Source organism: Musa acuminata, unplaced genomic scaffold (genome assembly GCF_036884655.1).
Source record: "Musa acuminata AAA Group cultivar baxijiao unplaced genomic scaffold, Cavendish_Baxijiao_AAA HiC_scaffold_1036, whole genome shotgun sequence".
NCBI classification, from domain to species: domain Eukaryota; kingdom Viridiplantae; phylum Streptophyta; class Magnoliopsida; order Zingiberales; family Musaceae; genus Musa; species Musa acuminata.
In genome coordinates, this window is record NW_027021250.1 from 85,974 (window position 1) to 107,481 (window position 21,508).

At 36.2% G+C, this 21,508-nt stretch overlaps 2 protein-coding genes and 1 pseudogene across 2 annotated transcripts; all 3 read right to left on the bottom strand.

The window, feature by feature from the left end:
* Positions 1–849: 849 nt before the first annotated feature.
* LOC135665708 (probable phospholipid hydroperoxide glutathione peroxidase) lies at positions 850–15,962 on the bottom strand (annotated as a pseudogene).
* LOC135665707 (receptor-like protein EIX2) lies at positions 3,592–7,399 on the bottom strand. Its single transcript, XM_065177363.1, has 2 exons — positions 7,248–7,399; positions 3,592–7,114 (listed from the first exon to the last, which is right to left on the bottom strand). Exons 1-2 carry the CDS (start codon positions 7,259–7,261, stop codon positions 4,582–4,584), a joined length of 2,547 nt encoding a protein of 848 aa, XP_065033435.1. The 5' UTR covers positions 7,262–7,399; the 3' UTR covers positions 3,592–4,581.
* On the bottom strand, positions 15,768–19,662 carry LOC135665703 (receptor-like protein EIX2). Its single transcript, XM_065177359.1, has 2 exons — positions 16,669–19,662; positions 15,768–15,920 (listed from the first exon to the last, which is right to left on the bottom strand). The coding sequence occupies exons 1-2, from the start codon at positions 19,660–19,662 to the stop codon at positions 15,768–15,770; spliced, it is 3,147 nt and encodes a 1,048-aa protein (XP_065033431.1).
* Between the last annotated feature and the right edge of the window lie 1,846 nt (positions 19,663–21,508).

Genomic DNA, 21,508 nt, shown 5'->3' on the forward strand with positions numbered 1-21,508 from the left:
AATAAATGGAGTGCTATTTTACAGAGTGAGGCATGGGAATCCACCGGTGTGGATGGATACATTTCGGATGCTGTCAGCTTAAGCTACCAAATACTTGTCACAATATCTTAAGCCATGCTATAAAAAAATATTATACACCTGCGCTATATATATATATATATATATATAATATATATATATATATATATATATATATATATATATATATATATATATATATATATATATATATTGTTAACATTCCTCTAAATTTGATTTCTTTTTCATATACCTTTTTACATATAAAGTTTTAATTTGAAAAAGAGTTGGCCAAATCTGGATTTCTAGAAAAAAACTTTCGTATAAGATCTTAATTTTAAGGTCAAATCAAATGTCTCTCTCGTAATTCTAAATTATTTTTATGAATTAACGCAAATGATATGCTCTTGTGCAACAAAGCGTCGATCCTATAAAATTTATTTATTAATGTTGATAATGGTACCATGTAAATATAGTTGTGAAGGCCTTTATTGCATTTCAAAGCTTGTGAAGGCCTTTATTGCATCCACCTCGAACAGTAGCCGAAAATAAGAAGTTAATTAGGTCTATTTAATGTAAGGATTAGATAGATACAATTACAATTATAATTGAAGGACATCCATCCTGATCTAAATATGAATGGTGTATTGATAAAGTAAGAGTAATATATATGTCAAAAACAATAACAGAGATTGAAATTCTAAAGTTTAAATTTCTATTTTTAATTGTGTAAGAAACTCTCAAATTTATACAAATTTTGCTTATGATAACAACTTAATAACTTAGAACCCATGCATTATTTTTACCAACATCTTCTATTTAGTCAAGATGGACAAAATAATTAATTTTCAACATATTTAATGAATATATAAATTATAATTTTCATTCTCTTGTCTCCAGAATCCTTAATTACATATTTGAAATCTCCCGTGGTCGGATATATAATTAGACTAAGCTTTCTGTGATTAACATATTATCTTTGAAGCAATTGACACTTTAGCCATAGTCATATGTACTACAACAGTCTGCAAGCAAGATCAGAGGCTGCAAGCATATGTAATTTATGAAGGCCTCAAAAGCTTCTTGATATCCTTCTGCAAAGTTATTTAAGGTCAATCGTTAGATGATGGTATATTGTTGGCACCATCGAGTATATCGAATACGATTTGACAAAAGGTAAGAGGGATGAGGCGAGGGAGCTTTGGGTTTACCTCAGATACTCAAAGGGGATGTGGTTGGGGCATAGCGACCGACAACACGACCATCCTTGTCCATCATGAACTTAGTGAAGTTCCACTTGATGCCATCCCCCAAAATGCCACCATTGCTCGACTTCAAGAACTTATATATGGGTGCAGCATTTTGATCATTCACATCGACCTATAGAAGAAAATTAATTGCAACTAGAAAGTCAAGCGACTGAGTAGGTTTCTCTCAAACATAATGATATGATAAAAACAAAAAAAATCAATTTATATTGGGGTAAACACAGGTCAAGAATGGTTTAGCTGTGAGATTTGCCTACAGAAGATTATCGAAGGGATAAACCCAGAAATTGAGAAAATAAAAAAAGCAATAATTTACCTTGTCAAATATCGGATATTCAGCTTTGAATCGAGTGCAAGCAAACTCAACAATCTCCTCATTGGTTCTTGCCCAGCAAATTGGTTGCATGGAAAAGCCAGAATCTCAAAATCTGTGCCATTTAAACAATCATCGTAGAAGAAATATGAGAACAAAAAATTTCATGACTGCATAAATTTGGCTCTCCTTTCCAGATAAAATTACTTCATGATGGATAGTGAGAACAGGCAGATTTATGCACCTCAATTCTATTTCATATGCTTCTCGTGGACAATTATGGGTGTTGAAAGCTGCAATTTTGAATTGCAGAATTTATCTGAATCATCTTAATAATAAGCAAAAGCCTGTTTTAGAAGATAAAGTTCACTTTAATTATCTTCACTCTATTTGAGTTTTATGATCCAAGATTTAGAAAATAGTCGATGAAAAAAGGATCAGGAAAGAGAATTTAACAAGTGTAAGAACATGCAGATCAACCAAAGAAACAAGATATCTGTTCCTTAATGTTACACATAACCTAGTAACGCAAAAACCTGTTGGCGTATTGAAGAGACTTGTGCTAATCCCAGGTTTACAAAGTCTCAAATGAAATCAGGAGTATTAAAGTTTCTAAAGAACAACAAACGCACATGATTTTATTAATAAACAAAGATCAATTTGATTTCCATTTGGCGTCCAATGCCACCCTTAAAATGTTCTCTTAATGCTAAGATGCTGCATGATAATAGCAATCCCTTCAAGCAATGTGAATAATGGTGCAAATAGATGTTCTGCAACAATTACATAAACTAAAATATGATAGCCAAAGATAGATAAACACATCCTTGCAAAAATTGTTACTTCACCATGAAACTTGTCTTTTCACCACCAACCAAGGATTAACTTGTTCACTAAAAAATGTCAATTAAATCCTTCTTTCTTGCTCTCACTGCTGCTCCATTTTATCCCTTCTCATAAAAGAAAAGCTACAGCCACTGAGCCATAATTTGTGCACTATTAATTAGTTTGTCATGGTCTTTCAATTGACACCACAGTCCAAGTTGCATAATAATTGAGACAAATCCAGCTCTTAAAAAAATTGAAATACAAGATACAAGACTCCTGAAGCCTCTAGTAATAAAGAAGTATGTGGAAAATATTGGCCAAATAGGTCTCAGCTTATCTTATAACTAGGGAATCAACATAAAAAAGCATATTCTTTTTCTGTTTGGTTCATGTATCAGCAGATGCCAAAAAAAAAAGTTCTAAGGCTAGCTATTGTAGAAGTCTCTGCCCAGTTATTGTGATGGAGAAAGTGCCAATTCAATAGGAATGGATTCAAAATGATGACACAACATGGATCGGGATTATAAATTCCTCCAATTTTCATCTATTGAATAGTGTTAAGTACTCTTGGAAAGTTTGTTGAGAAATATTTCTTTAACAAGATCTGATTATAAGGTATTAATTGGTAAGAATAGGCAGTTGTCCTGATTACAAAAACCAAAATAAGCCAATTAAGTTCAGAATTGCATACCTTTGTCCTTTTACTTCTCATATAGCTGAGTCAGTTCCATGTTGTTTGAGTTAGTCAGCCCACTAACACAGGTAAGAGATTTAGATAAGAACAAGGACAGATACATTATCAATATATTTTAAATTTTAAGAAAGTGAACAATGTTGAGAAATTGTAACAATCTCAGACAATCAAAACCTTCTAACATATGTTACTATGTAACTCGAAGAACAGAAACAAACTTAATAGAGCTGCAGTACCATTGAGATGCAACATTGACAATCAGCAAGACCTTCCCTTTTTAAATGCTAAGATCCACATCATTTCCCCTGGCATCCTGCATCGGAAGCCATACAACAGATGATGATCATCATCAATCATCACCACCCACACTCGCAGAGAAAAAGTTTTCTTCCCCCACAAACTACAAAAACTCCTAACACTCGAGGCATCAGCACCATCAGCAGATACAATATGATGATAGTTGTCCAATCTGGGGGCTAATTGATCTGTCCATCTCATTTGACTTGACAGAAAACAAAGGATTAAGTCGAGAACGATGAAGGAAAATACACTTCATTAGCTTCAAGAATTCGTTCCGAGCAAGAAACCAATGACCATCAAAAACTACATCAAGTTGCATATATCATTCTTGCGTGCACATATCATCCTTGTCACACTGACATGCATGTGAAAGCCTCTTCGGCCCAATTCCATCAGCTGCAGCAGCATGTCCGCCATTAATGGGCGACTCATCAACTGAAAAGATCTGAGCATGAGATCCAAGAAGATCATGCAGCTGCACATCTGGTGGACTTGAGCTTATGATGCATCCAATTTGTATTTGATTGATGAAGACAAGAATCCCAAACGAGAGGAGCATTACATGAGTAGATCATAAACAAGAGTAATGTATGATATAAAACATCTATGCATAAGTTCATTAAGAGTCAAATTAATCGAATAAGATGGCAAATCTTTTACAAAAGAGCTTGTGATTGCAATTGTGTCAGTTTTGACGTGTAATGCTTGGGAAGAAGAAGACATGCAAATGCATTTGATGAAAGTAGATACCATAAACTTGGGAAAATAGAGGATGAAAGTAGATACTATAAACTGAGAAAAAAAAAAGGGATCTTTTAAACTTCTGGTTTGGACATCAAAAGAAAAAGGAAAGAAAATAAAACCATAAATTTTATCTATATCTTGGTAAAAGTTTTAACCTCCTTTCATTTATGCCAAATTGAACAACTAAAAAAGGGGTGTCTATTTTAGAAAAACTAATTAAAAGGTGAAAGCTTTCTGGCAATCCCCATAACACTTCATATGGTACCGAGATCTTGACAGAAATGATCAAAATTGAAAGTGCATGACTTTCTTGTATACAAGTCCAGAAGTATTCAGAAGTAAAAAATTTATTCAAGCTGACGATATGATATTAATGAGATGAACTCTCATACAGCAGATATTGATGTTCAAATTTATCATCCTTGTTGGGAACAATAACGTTTTCTGATCCTAGAAACTTTCAGTATGGTAAACACATATACTTTGTCAAACATGTTGTCTATAAATCGGAAGTAATAAAGGTTCCAATTCTTGTTAAGTATTAAGGTACCCCAGACTGCCCAGAAACCAACAACAAATCCTGGTGCCATGCTCGTGTAGAACCATATCATCTCATTCTCATCTCTATCATCTGGATTACTTTGACCTCGTGTTGTCTCACTGACATTGCAACTTTGATTCAGAGGAAGCCCACAAAGACCAGGATTGCCAATATAGATAGATGGATCATTGAAGGTTAAAAGTTGATTACCACGTGGAATTTCCCCTGACAAGTTGTTGTATGAGAGGTTCAAGTGAGCTAAATAAGTCAGGGAAGCAAGGCTTGAAGGAATTGTGCCAAAAAAGTTGTTCCTTGATAAGTCAAGGGACTCCAACTGTTGTAATTTACTGATATTTTCAATGATTTCTCCTGTGAAATAGTTTCCAGATAAATTTAAACTGAATAAGCCAGAAAGACTCACAAGTTCTTCGAGTACTTCTCCAGATAAGTTATTATCCGATAGGTCTAAAATATTCATAAGCGAAAGTGACTTCTCATAGTCTTGAGTTTGTCCTTTAGTTGTTACTAGCATCTGCTCCTCGTAACTTGTTGCATCTGTCATCCTACTGGAAAACTTTCCAATAACTTTCATGGCAGTAAAATTTCCAAAGCTCCTTGGAATAGTTCCCGACAGCTTATTATCTGCAAGGTCGAGAAATTGGAGAGCACTTAATTTTGAAAGATTTGGAGGAATATCTCCGTCCAACATATTTGATCGTAGATTGAGGAACCTCAGACTAGTTAAACTTTCGCCAATCCAAGTTGGAATTTCACCTTTCAAATCATTATGTCCAGCATCAAGAATGACTAATTTCGTACAATCTTTCAAGGACAGGGGCAACTCTTCATATAGACTATTATTGTTCAAGTGCAACGACTGAAGCGATGCTATGGAACATATTGACTTAGGAATAACTCCAGATATGTTTTTGCTTGAAAAATCCATAACTACAATACTTGAAGAATTATTCCAACAATTGGGGAGCACTCCTGATAACGTATTTTTTGAAAGATCAAGAACCTGTAAGGCCTGCAGTTGGCATACAGAGAAGGGAATTTGGCCACTTAAATTATTTTTTGAAAGCGATAAATATGTGAGGTAAGGCATATTTATGATGATGTCAAGTGTTCCCGAGAATGAATTGTTTGACAGATCTAAAATTTCCAATCCAAGAGGAAAATATGGAAGAGGACCCTCGAAGTAGTTTGAGCTTAAATCCAACCAGTCGAGATTATTTAAATGCAATAAATTGGGTACGTGGCCACTGATCTGATTGCCGGAGACACTCACGTACTCTGCTGTGGAAATTAAGCTCCAAAACCAGTTTGGCATAGCATCATTAATACTAGCATTAGACATAACAATTTTTGAAATATTTATTTGCGACTGGAGCCATGCAGGGAACTCATGACCCTGTTTGCAAGAGTCCATCCGAAGGGATTCTAGCTGGAAGGGAGGAAGCCAATTGCTCTTGAACTTTAGAGCTAAGGAGTTGGACGACAAAGTTAAGTATTTCAATTCTGTGAGGTTTCCAAAATGCGCCTCAGACATTACACCCTCCAAATTGTTGTGCTCAAGGTCCAAAGTAACTAGCTGAGACAACCACCCCACGCTTTCTGGTATTGTTTCGTTCAATTGATTTTGACCAAGAAAGAGCTCTTGGAGTGATGCTAGTTGTCCAATTGATACAGGAATAAGCCCAGAAATCAGATTCTGCTCCAAGTGGAGTGATTTAAGCTTCCTGAGTTGGAATAACCATTCAGGCAACTGCCCACTAATATTCGTGCCGGATAAGTCCAGACTCTCTAAGCTCATCTTGACGCAACCAGAAAAACTTTCATCGAGTCCTAACAAATCTTTGCTGATATTGATGCCTGCCAATATTAAATTCTGCAACTTGCACAGATTTTTGAAGGAAGTTGGCATTCCTCCTTGAAGAGGATTGTTAGCTAAATTAAGTTCCTCGAGGGAAGTCAAGTTACCAAAGGCTGGTGGAATATTACCCTGAAAGAAGTTTTCACTGAGATCAAGATGCTCAAGGCCACTTATGTTGAATAACCAAGAGGGTATCGTAGAGTTAATGAAATTATAGTACAAATCAAGAACAGACAGTGATGTAAAGTTCACATGTGGAAGAGAAAAGGGAACACTTCCAATTTCACAGTCAGATAAGTATATCTCCACAATAGAAGGAAGCATGTTCAGAGCTTCCAGCCAGTGAGTACCATTTTGAAACTTAACGTTATTCAGGTTGAGATGCTTTAGAGAAGAAAGGTGAGAAATCCAGAGTGCATCACCAATGCTAAATGGATGGATCGGAGCCACAAAAATGTCATCGGATAGGTCTAGATACTGCAGATTGGAGAGATTTCCTAGCTGGTGAGGCAGGAGTCCACCCAATCCAGCCCTGGAGAGGTTAAGATATCGGAGTTGATGGAATGACCCCATGAATTTTGGAATATTAATGCCTCCAAAATCGTTCATGCTTAGGTCCAGGTACTTTAGGTGCTTCAGACCAAGTAAAGAAGGCCTCAACTCACCTCCTAAGGTCCATTTGTTGTATGGCTCATCATCATAGAAAGGATGCGGATTGTGGAGGTCCAGCTTGACGACATGCCCAGTATGATTGCTGCACGTCACACCCTCCCATTTGCAGCAGTCTTCACCCACCCAAGAGGACAGCCTGTTGGTAGGATCTTCCAGGCCTCGTTTGAACTCAAGTAGAGCACTTCTTTCGGTAGGGATGCAGCCTAAGGTTAGAGCTCCGTCGCAGACGTTGGGTTTTATCAGTTGAATGCATACGAAGGCCAATAAGAAGAAGAGAACGTAGACATTGTCTGTAGCCATGGAATGGGGTTATGGTTGCTGGTGCATCACAATGCAGGTATCAACTGGTATATAATATGGAGTGACAAGCTCTCTCTCCTCCATTCATCTGTTAGTCCATTCTTCTGTGTGGATGAGACTTAAGTCACGGTCAAGCCAGTAAGTCCACAATCCATTTTCTAGGTTGACAATGATAGAACGTGTCCATGATGTTCTACTGAGCAAATCCATTGTAATGTCTAACATGAGTCCTAGAAACTAGAAAAACAACCATAATGGCAGCTTAATTCATTAAGCTATTTAATTAGATTTTCATATTTCTGGCACCGGTAGTGCATAGAAACTGGCAAGAAATTTCACAGAACAGGTCGAGGAAGCACTACCACAGTGGCAGATGGTCCATGTACATGATGCGATCATTCTACTACCAGTCCAACACTCAGTCTACTTGCAGAAGCATGATGACCAGAACGAATGATAATGTCACATTTCTACGTAGTGAAAGAGAGATGTGGTTGTCCAAATTGACAAATCATAGTTTGTCTTATATGAGACTCATAGTTTGCTAAGGATAATAGTTGCTTCATAGTGATTCAAAATTAGCTGCAGGTCATGGTAATAAGAGATTTTGGAACTCAAACAATGCCTTCTAAGAATATGATGTTGGCAGGCCTTTGCTTCATTAAGCTCACAACTGTCACACTATCAAAGTTACACAGACATTTCTATAAATTATCCAAATTTTCTTTGCATGCACCTCTAATTCTGACACCCAAAACATACTGCCATACTTATCACCTACATAACATTTGTGACTTAATTATCCCGTGCAATTCATTTCTAAATTGCGATATCTATCAATAACTTCTATTCTATTCTAATCGCTCAGAATATAATAATATATCTATGCTTCCCCATTTTCAACTATCTTGGATTCTTCCGAGGATTAATGCTCTAAGCACAAAACAAGTACCCTCCTCCTCTCGAGACTAGAAACTTTATTACCAAAAACATAAGAATATGATATTAAATTATATGATTCTATCTAATTAGGTAAAATATGTTATAGATTTAATTAAATTTTGATTAGATAAAATATATTATAGATTAGATTATGGTCCAATAGAAAAAGAGTTTAATTATAATTAGATTTCTTAAGAGATTATTTTGATGGGAGAGACTCTCTAAATTACTTATTATAGATCCTTAGCTCTTACATATAAATATATAAATAGATAGAACATCTTAATGACTCAATATGTAAATACAATACTAATATATTATGATATGCAATATGATATTATTGTAAAATTATAAATTTTCTCTCATTTTCCCTTAATCATATAATGTTATTGAGAGTTTATAAATTTTCTCTCATCTCTTTTTTAGTTTCTAATTCAATGTTATCACTTAAAGTGATCCTATAAAAAAATAAAAAAATAAAAAAAGACAAATCTAGTTCGCTTTCAGATTAGATAAAGACTTTATGATATTAAAAAGTACATTTTCATAATTTGATTTATTGTTATTTGATTTCAACATCTAATATTATTTTTTTTGTATAATCATATAATTACAATTATTATACCTATAAATGATACACTTGTATTATCTTAAGATGTTATTATTGTCGCACCTTAGATTTGCACTCTAGAAGGTGACTTGAGCTCGGCCATGTTAAGCACCTCCACAAAATTAGAATGGAGGAAGAGCGGGGTTGGACTAATACTCTTTTTTTCTTAATCCTCAAAAATCATTTTATAAAGGAAAAGCCAAATAATCCATGATAATAATTATTTAAAAATTTAATATTTTAAACATAATATAAATATGATTAATAGTGATTAATCTGATGTCGAGTCTTATTTTAATTTAATTTGTTTGAAAAAGAAAACACCTACGGAAGAGATTTATTCTTTTTCCATACACCTGAAAACAATTATTACCACAACCATGATTCCAATTGTATACATGATCACGATGGATCATCTCACACCAACACAATTATCTTAGATTACATATAATAAAAATACGCAGCTTATCTTAAGATTAATCATGAGAAATCTGCGGTAGACAGCTTGCAGTACACAAAATCTTATCATGCCCTGTTTGGATCATCCTCCATTAGTCTGAAACTATTCAACTGACATTCAAATAGTAGACCAAGAAATCTTCAACTATTAGGTTATCTGTCAATATCATGTGCCTGTTCTTCACTTCATATTGTTGTCTACCCTCAAGTCAGTCAACTATGATGCCTGTTCTTGATGAGTCCCTAAGTTGGAATAGCTTTCATCTAAAAAAAATTGACTCGAGCATCTTCTTGAATGTCAAGAGTTTTAAATAGAGATATTTGTAGCTATCAGACAAGCATGATTAATACGAATAAGAGAAAGACAAGATTTGTGGGCACCAAACAGAGCGATCAGCAGTTGCTGGGAAACTCTCCTGTAAATTGATATGATAATGCAACTGAGCAGAACAAGACGAAGGAAGACTTTAAATTCCAGCTAACAGAGCCAAGTTGCTTCCTTATACTTTTCAATAGAAAGATCAAGGAAGACTGACGATTGCAAGTTGCTCATCTACTATGACAACAGCAAGTTGCATCATCTCTGAATCTTAGGTTGTGATCAGAATCTTTGCCACAATTCCTCTTTTATCGTGTTCATGCATTCTAAATGTTGGGAAAAACCTATTAAAACGAAATATTTTTTTTTCTTTATGTATCAAAATGGTTCTTCATCAAAATATCAACTTGATATCCAAATAAAAATATCAACATAAACAATAGAGCAAATAATTAATCACACGATGAAATCAAATCTTTTTAACGTGAAAAATTCAATATGAAAAAAAATCATAGGACCGTAGTCCATCTCAAACTTTCACTATGAATAATAATGATAACAGATTTACAATAGGTCTTCTCTAGAATAACTAGATGATCAGAATAACATCAAGATCATACATCTTAGCTCATATCTTCATCCATGAATCTTTTCGTAAATAATTATATATCTCACAAAATGGATATAGTAGGAAAGTAATCAAATTTGGGTCGAAACCGACAACATTTAGCCATCGATCGTCAATCAAAAACTCATAAACTAATCATTCTCTCTCTATTTCTCTCTCCTCTTTTCTCAGTACTCTTGGAAAGTTTGTTGAGAAATATTTCTTTAACAAGATCTGATTATAAGGTATTAATTGGTAAGAATAGGCAGTTGTCCTGATTACAAAAACCAAAATAAGCCAATTAAGTTCAGAATTGCATACCTTTGTCCTTTTACTTCTCATATAGCTGAGTCAGTTCCATGTTGTTTGAGTTAGTCAGCCCACTAACACAGGTAAGAGATTTAGATAAGAACAAGGACAGATACATTATCAATATATTTTAAATTTTAAGAAAGTGAACAATGTTGAGAAATTGTAACAATCTCAGACAATCAAAACCTTCTAACATATGTTACTATGTAACTCGAAGAACAGAAACAAACTTAATAGAGCTGCAGTACCATTGAGATGCAACATTGACAATCAGCAAGACCTTCCCTTTTTAAATGCTAAGATCCACATCATTTCCCCTGGCATCCTGCATCGGAAGCCATACAACAGATGATCATCATCATCAATCATCACCACCCACACTCGCAGAGAAAAAGTTTTCTTCCCCCACAAACTACAAAAACTCCTAACACTCGAGGCATCAGCACCATCAGCAGATACAATATGATGATAGTTGTCCAATCTGGGGGCTAATTGATCTGTCCATCTCATTTGACTTGACAGAAAACAAAGGATTAAGTCGAGAACGATGAAGGAAAATACACTTCATTAGCTTCAAGAATTCGTTCCGAGCAAGAAACCAATGACCATCAAAAACTACATCAAGTTGCATATATCATCCTTGCGTGCACATATCATCCTTGTCACACTGACATGCATGTGAAAGCCTCTTCGGCCCAATTCCATCAGCTGCAGCAGCATGTCCGCCATTAATGGGCGACTCATCAACTGAAAAGATCTGAGCATGAGATCCAAGAAGATCATGCAGCTGCACATCTGGTGGACTTGAGCTTATGATGCATCCAATTTGTATTTGATTGATGAAGAGAAGAATCTCAAACGAGAGGAGCATTACATGAGTAGATCATAAACAAGAGTAATGTATGATATAAAACATCTATGCATAAGTTCATTAAGAGTCAAATTAATCGAATAAGATGGCAAATCTTTTACAAAAGAGCTTGTGATTGCAATTGTGTCAGTTTTGACGTGTAATGCATGGGAAGAAGAAGACATGCAAATGCATTTGATGAAAGTAGATACCATAAACTTGGGAAAATAGAGGATGAAAGTAGATACTATAAACTGAGAAAAAAAAAAGGGATCTTTTAAACTTCTGGTTTGGACATCAAAAGGAAAAGGAAAGAAAATAAAACCATAAATTTTATCTATATCTTGGTAAAAGTTTTAACCTCCTTTCATTTCTGCCAAATTGAACAACTAAAAAAGGGGTGTCTATTTTAGAAAAACTAATTAAAAGGTGAAAGCTTTCTGGCAATCCCCACAACACTTCATATGGTACCGAGATCTTGACAGAAATGATCAAAATTGAAAGTGCATGACTTACTTGTATACAAGTCCAGAAGTATTCAGAAGTAGGAAATTTATTCAAGCAGATGATATGATATTAATGAGATGAACTCTCATACAGCAGATATTGAAGTTCAAATTTATCATCCTTGTTGGGAACAACAACGTTTTCTGATCCTAGAAACTTTCAGTACGGTAAACACATATACTTTGTCAAGCATGTTGTCTATAAATCGGAAGTAGTAAAGGTTCCAATTCTTGTTAAGTATTAAGGTACCCCAGACTGCCCAGAAACCAACAACAAATCCTGGTGCCATGCTCGTGTAGAACCATATCATCTCATTCTCATCTTTATCATCTGGATTACTTTGACCTCGTGTTGTCTCACTGACATTGCAACTTTGATTCAGAGGAAGCCCACAAAGACCAGGATTGCCAATATAGATAGATGGATCATTGAAGGTTAAAAGTTGATTACCACGTGGAATTTCTCCTGACAAGTTGTTGTATGAGAGGTTCAAGTGAGCTAAATAAGTCAGGGAAGCAAGGCTTGAAGGAATTGTGCCAAAAAAGTTGTTCCTTGATAAGTCAAGGGACTCCAACTGTTGTAATTTACTGATATTTTCAATGATTTCTCCTGTGAAATAGTTTCCAGATAAATTTAAACTGAATAAGCCAGAAAGACTTACAAGTTCTTCGAGTACTTCTCCAGATAAGTTATTATCCGATAGGTCCAAAATATTCATAAGCGAAAGTGACTTCTCATAGTCTTGAGTTCGTCCTTTAGTTGTTACTAGCATCTGCTCCTCGTAACTTGTTGCATCTGTCATCCTAATGGAAAACTTTCCAATAACTTTCATGGCAGTAAAATTTCCAAAGCTCCTTGGAATAGTTCCCGACAGCTTATTATATGCAAGGTCGAGAAATTGGAGAGCACTTAATTTTGAAAGATTTGGAGGAATATCTCCGTCCAACATATTTGATCGTAGATTGAGGAACCTCAGACTTGTTAAACTTTCGCCAATCCAAGTTGGAATTTCACCTTTCAAATCATTATGTCCAGCATCAAGAATGACTAATTTCGTACAATCTTTCAAGGACAGGGGCAACTCTTCATATAGACTATTATTGTTCAAGTGCAACGACTGAAGCGATGCTATGGAACATATTGACTTAGGAATAACTCCAGATATGTTGTTGCTTGAAAAATCCATAACTACAATACTTGAAGAATTATTCCAACAATTGGGAAGCACTCCTGATAACGTATTTTTTGAAAGATCAAGAACCTGTAAGGCTTGCAGTTGGCATACAGAGAAGGGAATTTGGCCACTTAAATTATTTTTTGAAAGCGATAAATATATGAGGTAAGGCATATTCATGATGATGTCAAGTGAAATTATTCCCGAGAATGAATTGTTTGACAGATCTAAAATTTCCAATCCAAGAGGAAAATATGGAAGAGGACCCTCGAAGTAGTTTGAGCTTAAATCCAACCAGTCGAGATTATTTAAATGCAATAAATTGGGTACGTGGCCACTGATCTGATTGCCGGAGACACTCACGTACTCTGCTGTGGAAATTAAGCTCCAAAACCAGTTTGGCATAGCATCAATAATACTAGAATTAGACATAACAATTTTTGAAATATTTATTTGCGACTGGAGCCATGCAGGGAACTCAGGACCCAGTTTGCAGGAGCCCATCCAAAGGGATTCTAGCCGGAAGGGAGGAAGCCAATTGCTCTCGACCTTCAGAGCCAAGGAGTTGGACGACAAACATAAGTATTTCAATTCTGTGAGGTTTCCAAAATGCGCCTCAGACATTACACCCTCCAAATTGTTGTGCTCAAGGTCCAATGTAACTAGCTGAGACAACCACCCCACGCTTATCTTATAACTAGGGAATCAGCATAAAGAATCATATTCTTTTTATGATTGGTTAATGTATGAACATATGCCAAAAAAGAAAAAAGTTCTAAGGCTAGCTATTGTAGAAGTCTCTTCCCAGTTATTGTGATGGAGAAAGTGCCAATTCAAAAGGAATGGATTCAAAATGATGACACAACATGGATCAGGATTATAAATTCCTCCTATTTTCATCTATTGAATAGTGTTGAAGTACTCTTGGAAAGTTTGTTGAGAAACATTTCTTTAACAAGATCTGATTATAAGGTATTAATTGGTAAGAACAGGCAGTTGTCCTGATTACAAAAACCAAAATAAGCCAATTAAGGTCAGAATTGCATACCTTTGTCCTTGTACGTCTCATATAGCTGAGTCAGTTCCTTGTAGTTTGAGTTAGTCAGCCCACTAACACAGGTAAGAGATTTAGATAAGAACAAGGACAGATACATTATCAATATATTTTAAATTTTAATAAAGTGAACAATGTTGAGAAATTGTAACAATCACAGACAATCAAAACCTTCTAACATATGTTACTCTGTAACTCGAAGAACAGAAACAAACTTAATAGAGCTGCAGTACCATTGAGATGCAACATTGACAATCAGCAAGACCTTCCCTTTGTAAATGCTAAGATCCACATCATTTCCCCTGGCATCCTGCGTCGGAAGCCATACAACACATGATCATCATCATCAATCATCACCACCCACACTCGCAGACAAAAAGTTTTCTTCCCCCACAAACAACAGAAACTCCTGACACTCGAGGCATCAGCACATCAGCAGATACAATACGATGATAGTTGTCCAATCTGGGGGCTAATTGATCTGTACATATCTCATTTGACTTGACAGAAAACAAAGGATTAAGTCGAGAACGATGAAGGAAAATACACTTCATTAGCTTCAAGAACTCGTTCCGAACAAGAAACCATTGACCATCAAAAACTACATCATGTTGCATATAATCACATAAGATTCCAAGAATCGACAACCACGGTAAACTCGATCCATCCCTAGAACCAAGAACAATCACAAAGAAAGACCTAATCACAAGAAATCCACAACTACAGGGCAGTGGATCTTCAAAAATAAACCTCCTTGCCGACTCCGGATGACAAATTAAAACAAAACCAACGATAAAAACAACCAATCCCTTGTCAAAATCCCATCTTTCGAGCAGTCCTCCAAATCGAACAGCCGACTCAGACTAAGAAATCGATCTTTGAAAGGAGCCACCATCAGCACACTAAGAAGACAAGGAAACGGAGCACACGATGACGATAGAAAACATAAACCCCGTGGGCCACCAACCTTGACGGTGAAGTCATGGATGGATCCGGCGGGCTTGGAGGAAGACATATCAGGCGCGAATCCGGAGATCTAGAAAAGGCGAAGAAGCGACGCGGAAGAGAAAACGAGCAGCAGCAGTAGAAAAGGGATAGAAAGAGGGGCCCCATTTGAGTGCTGCGTACGATTGACGCTTTTCTATTGGGGTTTTTATTTATTGGGTAATGCAAACAGCAAAAAGAGGGGCCCCATTTGAACTTGGCCTTTGATTGGCGCTGATCGTTCACAAAACAACACCAAAATGAAAGAAAAGACAACTGTTTGACACTCAAAACCATATTAATAGTCTTCTTATGCCATACCTTTTCAACAAGAGCAACAACAACAACAAAGCATATGACATCTCACATGAATTTTTAAGGTGGCCATAAATGGATCATTCTTGCGTGCACAGATCATCCTTGTCACATTGACATGCATGTGAGAGCCTCTTCGGCCCAATTCCATCAGCTGCAGCAGCATGTCCCCCATTAATGGGAGACTCATCAACTGAAAAGATCTGAGCATGAGATCCAAGAAGATCATGCAGCTGCACATTTGGTGGACTTGAGCTTATGATGCATCCAATATGTATTTGATCGATGAAGACAAGCATCTCAAACAAGAGGAGCATTACATGAGTAGATCATAAACAAGAGTAATGTATGATATAAAACACCTATGCATAAGTTCATTAAGAGTCAAATTAATCGAATAAGATGACCAAATCTTTTACAGCAGATCTTGTGATTGCGATAGTGTCAGTCTTGGCGCGTAATAGTTGGGAAGAACAAGACATGCAAATGCATTTGATGAAAGTAGATACCATAAACTTGGGAAAATAGAGGATGAAAGTAGATACTATATAACTGAGGAAAAAAAGGGATCTTTTTAACTTCTGATTTGGACATCAAAAGAAAAAGGAAAGAAAATAAAACCATAAATTCTATCTATATCTTCGTAAAAGTTTTAACCTCCTTTCATTTCTGCCAAACTGAACAACTAAAAAAGGGGTGTCTATTTTGGAAAAACTAATTAAAAGGTGCAAGCTTTCTGGCAATCCCCAGAATTAGAACACTTCATATGGTACTGAGATCTTGACAGAAATGATCAAAATTGAGAGTGCATGACTTACTTGTATACAAGTCCAGAAGTATTAAAATTTATTCAAGCTGATGATATGATATTAACGAGATGAACTCTCATACAGCACATGTTGATGTTCAAATTTATCATCCTTGATGGGAACAACAACGTTTTCTGATTCTAGAAACTTTCAGTACGGTAAACACATATACTTTGTCAAGCATGTTGTCTATAAATCGGAAGTAGTAAAGGTTCCAATTCTTGTTAAGTATTAAGGTACCCCAGACTGCCCAGAAACCAACAACAAATCCTGGTGCCATGCTCGTGTAGAACCATATCATCTCATACTCATCTCTATCATCTGGATTACTTTGATCTCGTGCTGTCTCACTGACATTGCAACTTTGATTCAGAGGAAACCCACAAAGACCAGGATTGCCAATATAGCTAGATGGATCATCGAAGGTCAGTAGTTGATTACCAAGTGGAATTTTCCCTGACAAGTTATTGTATGAGAAGTTCAAGTAAGACAAAGAAGTCAGGGCAGTGAGACTAGAAGGAATTGTGCCAGAAAAGTTGTTCCTTGACAAGTCAAGGGACTCCAACTGTTGTAATTTACTGATATTTTCAATGATTTCTCCTGTGAAATGGTTTCCAGATAAATTTAAGCTGAATAAGCCAAAAAGATTTGTGAGTTCTTCAGGTACTCCTCCAAATAAGTTATTGTCTGAGAGGTCCAAGATATTCATAAGCGAAAGTGACTCATCATAGGCTCGAGTGTTTCCTTTAGTTGTTATAAACATCTGCTCCTTATAATCTGTTATCCGACTTGAAAATTTTCCAATAACTTTCATGGCAGTAAAATTTCCAAAGCTCCTTGGAATGGTTCCTGACAGCTTATTATCTGCAAGGTCGAGAAATTGGAGAGCACTCAATCTTGAAAGATTTGGAGGAATATCTCTAGCCAACATATTTGATCGCAGATTGAGGAACCGCAGACTAGTTAAACTTTCACCTATCCAGGTTGGAATTTCACCTTTCAAATCATTATGTCCGGCATCAAGAAGGACTAATTTCTTACAATCCTTCAAGCACAAAGGCAGCCCTCCAGATAGACTGTTATTGCTCAAGTGCACCGACTGAAGTGATGCTATGGAACATATTGACTCAGGAATAACTCCAGATATGTTGTTGCTTGAAAAATCTATAAATTCAATTGGGGAAGAATCATTCCAGCAACTGGGGAGCTCTCCTGATAACATATTTTTTGAAAGATCAAGAAACTTCAAGGCCGACAGTTTGCATATAGAGAAGGGAATTTCACCACTTAAATTATTTTTTGAAAGCGATAAATATAGGAGTTTAGGCATATTCATGAAGATGGCAAGTGAAATTGTTCCTGAAAATGAATTGTTTGACAGATCTAATAAAGACAATCCAGAAGGAAAATATGGAAGAGGACCCTCGAAGTAGTTTGAACTTAAATCCAACTCGTAGAGGTTGTTTAAATGCAATAAATTGGGTACGTGGCCACTGATCTGATTGCCGGAGACACTCACGTAATCTGCTGTGGAAATTAAGCTCCAAAACCAGTTTGGCATAGCATCAATAATACTAGCATTAGACATAACAATTTGTGAAATATTTATTTGCGACTGGAGCCATGCAGGGAACTCAGGACCCTGTTTGCAGGAGCCCATCCAAAGGGATTCTAGCCGGAAGGGAGGAAGCCAATTGCTCTTGACCTTTAGAGCTAAGGAGTTGGACGACAAAGTTAAGTATTTCAATTCTGTGAGGTTTCCAAAATGCGCCACAGACATTACACCCTCCAAATTGTTGTGCTCAAGGTCCAAAGTAACTAGCTGAGACAGCCACCCCACGCTTTCTGGTATTGTTTCGTTCAACTGATTTTGAGCAAGAGAGAGGTCTTGGAGTGATGCTAGTTGTCCAATTGATGCAGGAATAGGGCCAGAAATCAGATTCCACCCCAAATCGAGTACTTTAAGCTTCCTGAGTTGGAATAACCATTCAGGCAGCTGCCCACGAATATTCGTTTCGTATAAGTCCAGAATCTCTAACTTCATCTTGATGCAACCAGAGAAAATTTCATCGAGTTCTAACAAATCTTTGCTGATATTGATGCCTGACAATATTAAATTCTGCAGCCTGCACAGATTTATGAAGGAAGTGGGTATTCCTCCTTGAAGAGAATTGAAAGCTAAATTAAGTTCCTCGAGGAAAGCCAAGTTACCAAAGGTCGGTGGAATATTACCCTGAAGGTTGTTCTCACTGAGATCAAGGTGCTCAAGGCCACTTATGTTGAATAACCAGGAAGGTATCGTAGAGTTAATGGAATTATAGGACAAATCAAGCACAGACAGTGATGTAAAGTTCACATGTGGAAGAGAGAGGGGAACACTTGGAATTTCACAGGAATATAAATATATCTCCACGATAGAAGGAAGCATGTTCAGAGCTTCCAGCCAGTGAGTACCATTTTGAAACTTAACGTTATTCAGGTTGAGATGCTTTAGAGAAGCAAGGTGAGAAATCCAGAGTGCATCACCAATGCTAAATTGATGGGTCGGAGCCACAAAATTGTCATTGTTTAAGTCTAGATACTGCAGATTGGAGAGATTTCCCAGCTGGTGAGGCAGGAGTCCACGCAATCCAGCTCTGGAGAGGTTAAGATATTGGAGTTGATGGAATGACCCCATGAATTCTGGAATACTAATGCCTCCAAAATCGTTCATGCTTAGGTCCAGGTACTTTAGGTGCTTCAGACCAAGTAAAGAAGGCCTCAACTCACCTCCTAAGGTCCAGTCGTTGTATGGCTCGTCACCAAAATCAGAGAAAGGATGCGGATTCTGGAGGTCCAGCTTGACGACATGCCCAGTATGATTGCTGCACGTCACACCCTCCCATCTGCAGCAGTCTTCACCCACCCAAGAGGACAGCCTGTTGGTAGGATCTTTCAGGCCTCGTTTGAACTCAAGTAGAGCACTTCTTTCGGCAGGGAAGCAGCCTGAGATTAGAGCTCCGTCGCAGACGTTGGGTTTTATCAGTTGAATGCATAGGAAGGCCAATAAGAAGAAGAGAACGTAGACATTGTCTGTAGCCATGGATTGGGGTTCTGGTTGCTGGTGCATCACAATGCAGGTATCTACTTGTAGATAATATGGAGTGAGAAGATCCCTCTCCTCCATTCATCTGTTAGTCCATTCTTCTATCAGTCAGGTGTCAACAATCCATTTTCTAGGTTGACAAAGATAGAAGGTGTCCATGATGTTCCACTGAGCAAATCCATTCTCATATACTTGTAATGTGTAAAATGAGTTCTAGAAACTAGAAAAACAACCATAATTAATTAGATTTTCATATTTCTGGCACCGGTAGTGCATAGAAACTGGCAAGAAATTTGACAGAACAGGTCGAGGAAGCACTACCACAATGGCAGATGGTCCATATATATGATGTGATCATTCTACTACCAGTCCAACACTCAATCTACTTGCAGAAGAATGATGACCAGAACGAATGGTAATGTCACATTTCTACCTAGTGAAAGAGAGATGTGGTTGTCCAAATTGACAAATCATAGTTTGTCTTATATGAGACTCAGAGCTTGCTGAGGATAATAGTTGCTTCATAGTGATTCAAAATTAGCTGCAGGTCATGGTAATAAGAAATTTTGGAACTCAAACAATGCCTTCTAAGAATATGATGTTGGCAGGCCTTTGCTTCGTTAAGCTCACAACTGTCACGCTATCAAAGTTACACAGACATTTCTATAAATTATCCAAATTTTCTTTGCATGCACCTCTAATTCTTATACCCAAAACACACTGCCATACTTATCACCTACATAACATTTGTGACTTAATTATCCCGTGTAATTCATTTCTAAATTGTGATATCTATCAATAACTTCTATTCTATTCTAATCGCTCAGAATATAATAATATATCTATGCTTCCCCATGTTCAACTATCTTGGCTTCTCCTGAGGATTAATGTTTTAAGCACAAAACTAGTACCCTCCTCCTCTCAAGACTTTCTTGAGAAACTTTATTACAAAAAACATAAGAAGATGATATTAAATTATATGATCCTATCTAATTAGGTAAAATATGTTATCAATTTAATTAAATTTTGATTAGATAAAGTATATTATAGATTAGATTATGGTCCAATAGAAAGAGACTTTAATTATAGTAGAATTCCTTAGGAGATTATTTTGATGGGAAAGACTTTTCAAATTACTTATTATAGACCCTCTGATAGAATCTCCTCATAACTCAATATATAAATACAATACTAATACGATATGCAACATGACATTTTTATAAAATTATAAATTTTCTCTCATTTTTCCTTAATCATATAACGTTATCGAGAGTTTATAAATTTTCTCTCATCTCCTTTTTATTTCTAATTCAATTTTATCACTTAAAGTGATCCTGTAAAAAAAATAAGAAAAGAGAAAAAGACAAATCTAATTCGCTTTTAGATTAGATAAAGATTTTCTGAATTATATTAAAAGGTACATATCGTAATTTGATTTATTGTTATTTAATTTCAACATCTAATATTAATTTTTTTTATATAATCATGTAATTACTGTTTTTATACCTATAAATGATACACTTGTATTATCTTAAGATATTATTATTGTCGCACCTTAGATTTGTACTCTAGAAGGTGACACCCGTCGCTTGGGCTCGGCCATGTTAAGCACCTCCACAAAATTAGAATGGAGGAAGAGCGAGGTTGGACTAATACTCTTTTTTTCTTAATCCTCAAAAATCATTTTATAAAGGAAAAGCCAAATAATCCATGATAATAGTGATTAATCTGAATTAATTGGGCATATGCTGACGTGCGTGACATAAACGGAGGATTTAAATATTTGATCCATACGTGATATTTAAAATTTTGGTGAAACAAGTATGTTATATTAAATACAATATTAAAGTGACGGACTTGTAAGGCTACACCAAGCGTTCTTGGTGTCGAATCTTCGCCCATCTTCAAGTCTTATTTTAATTTAATT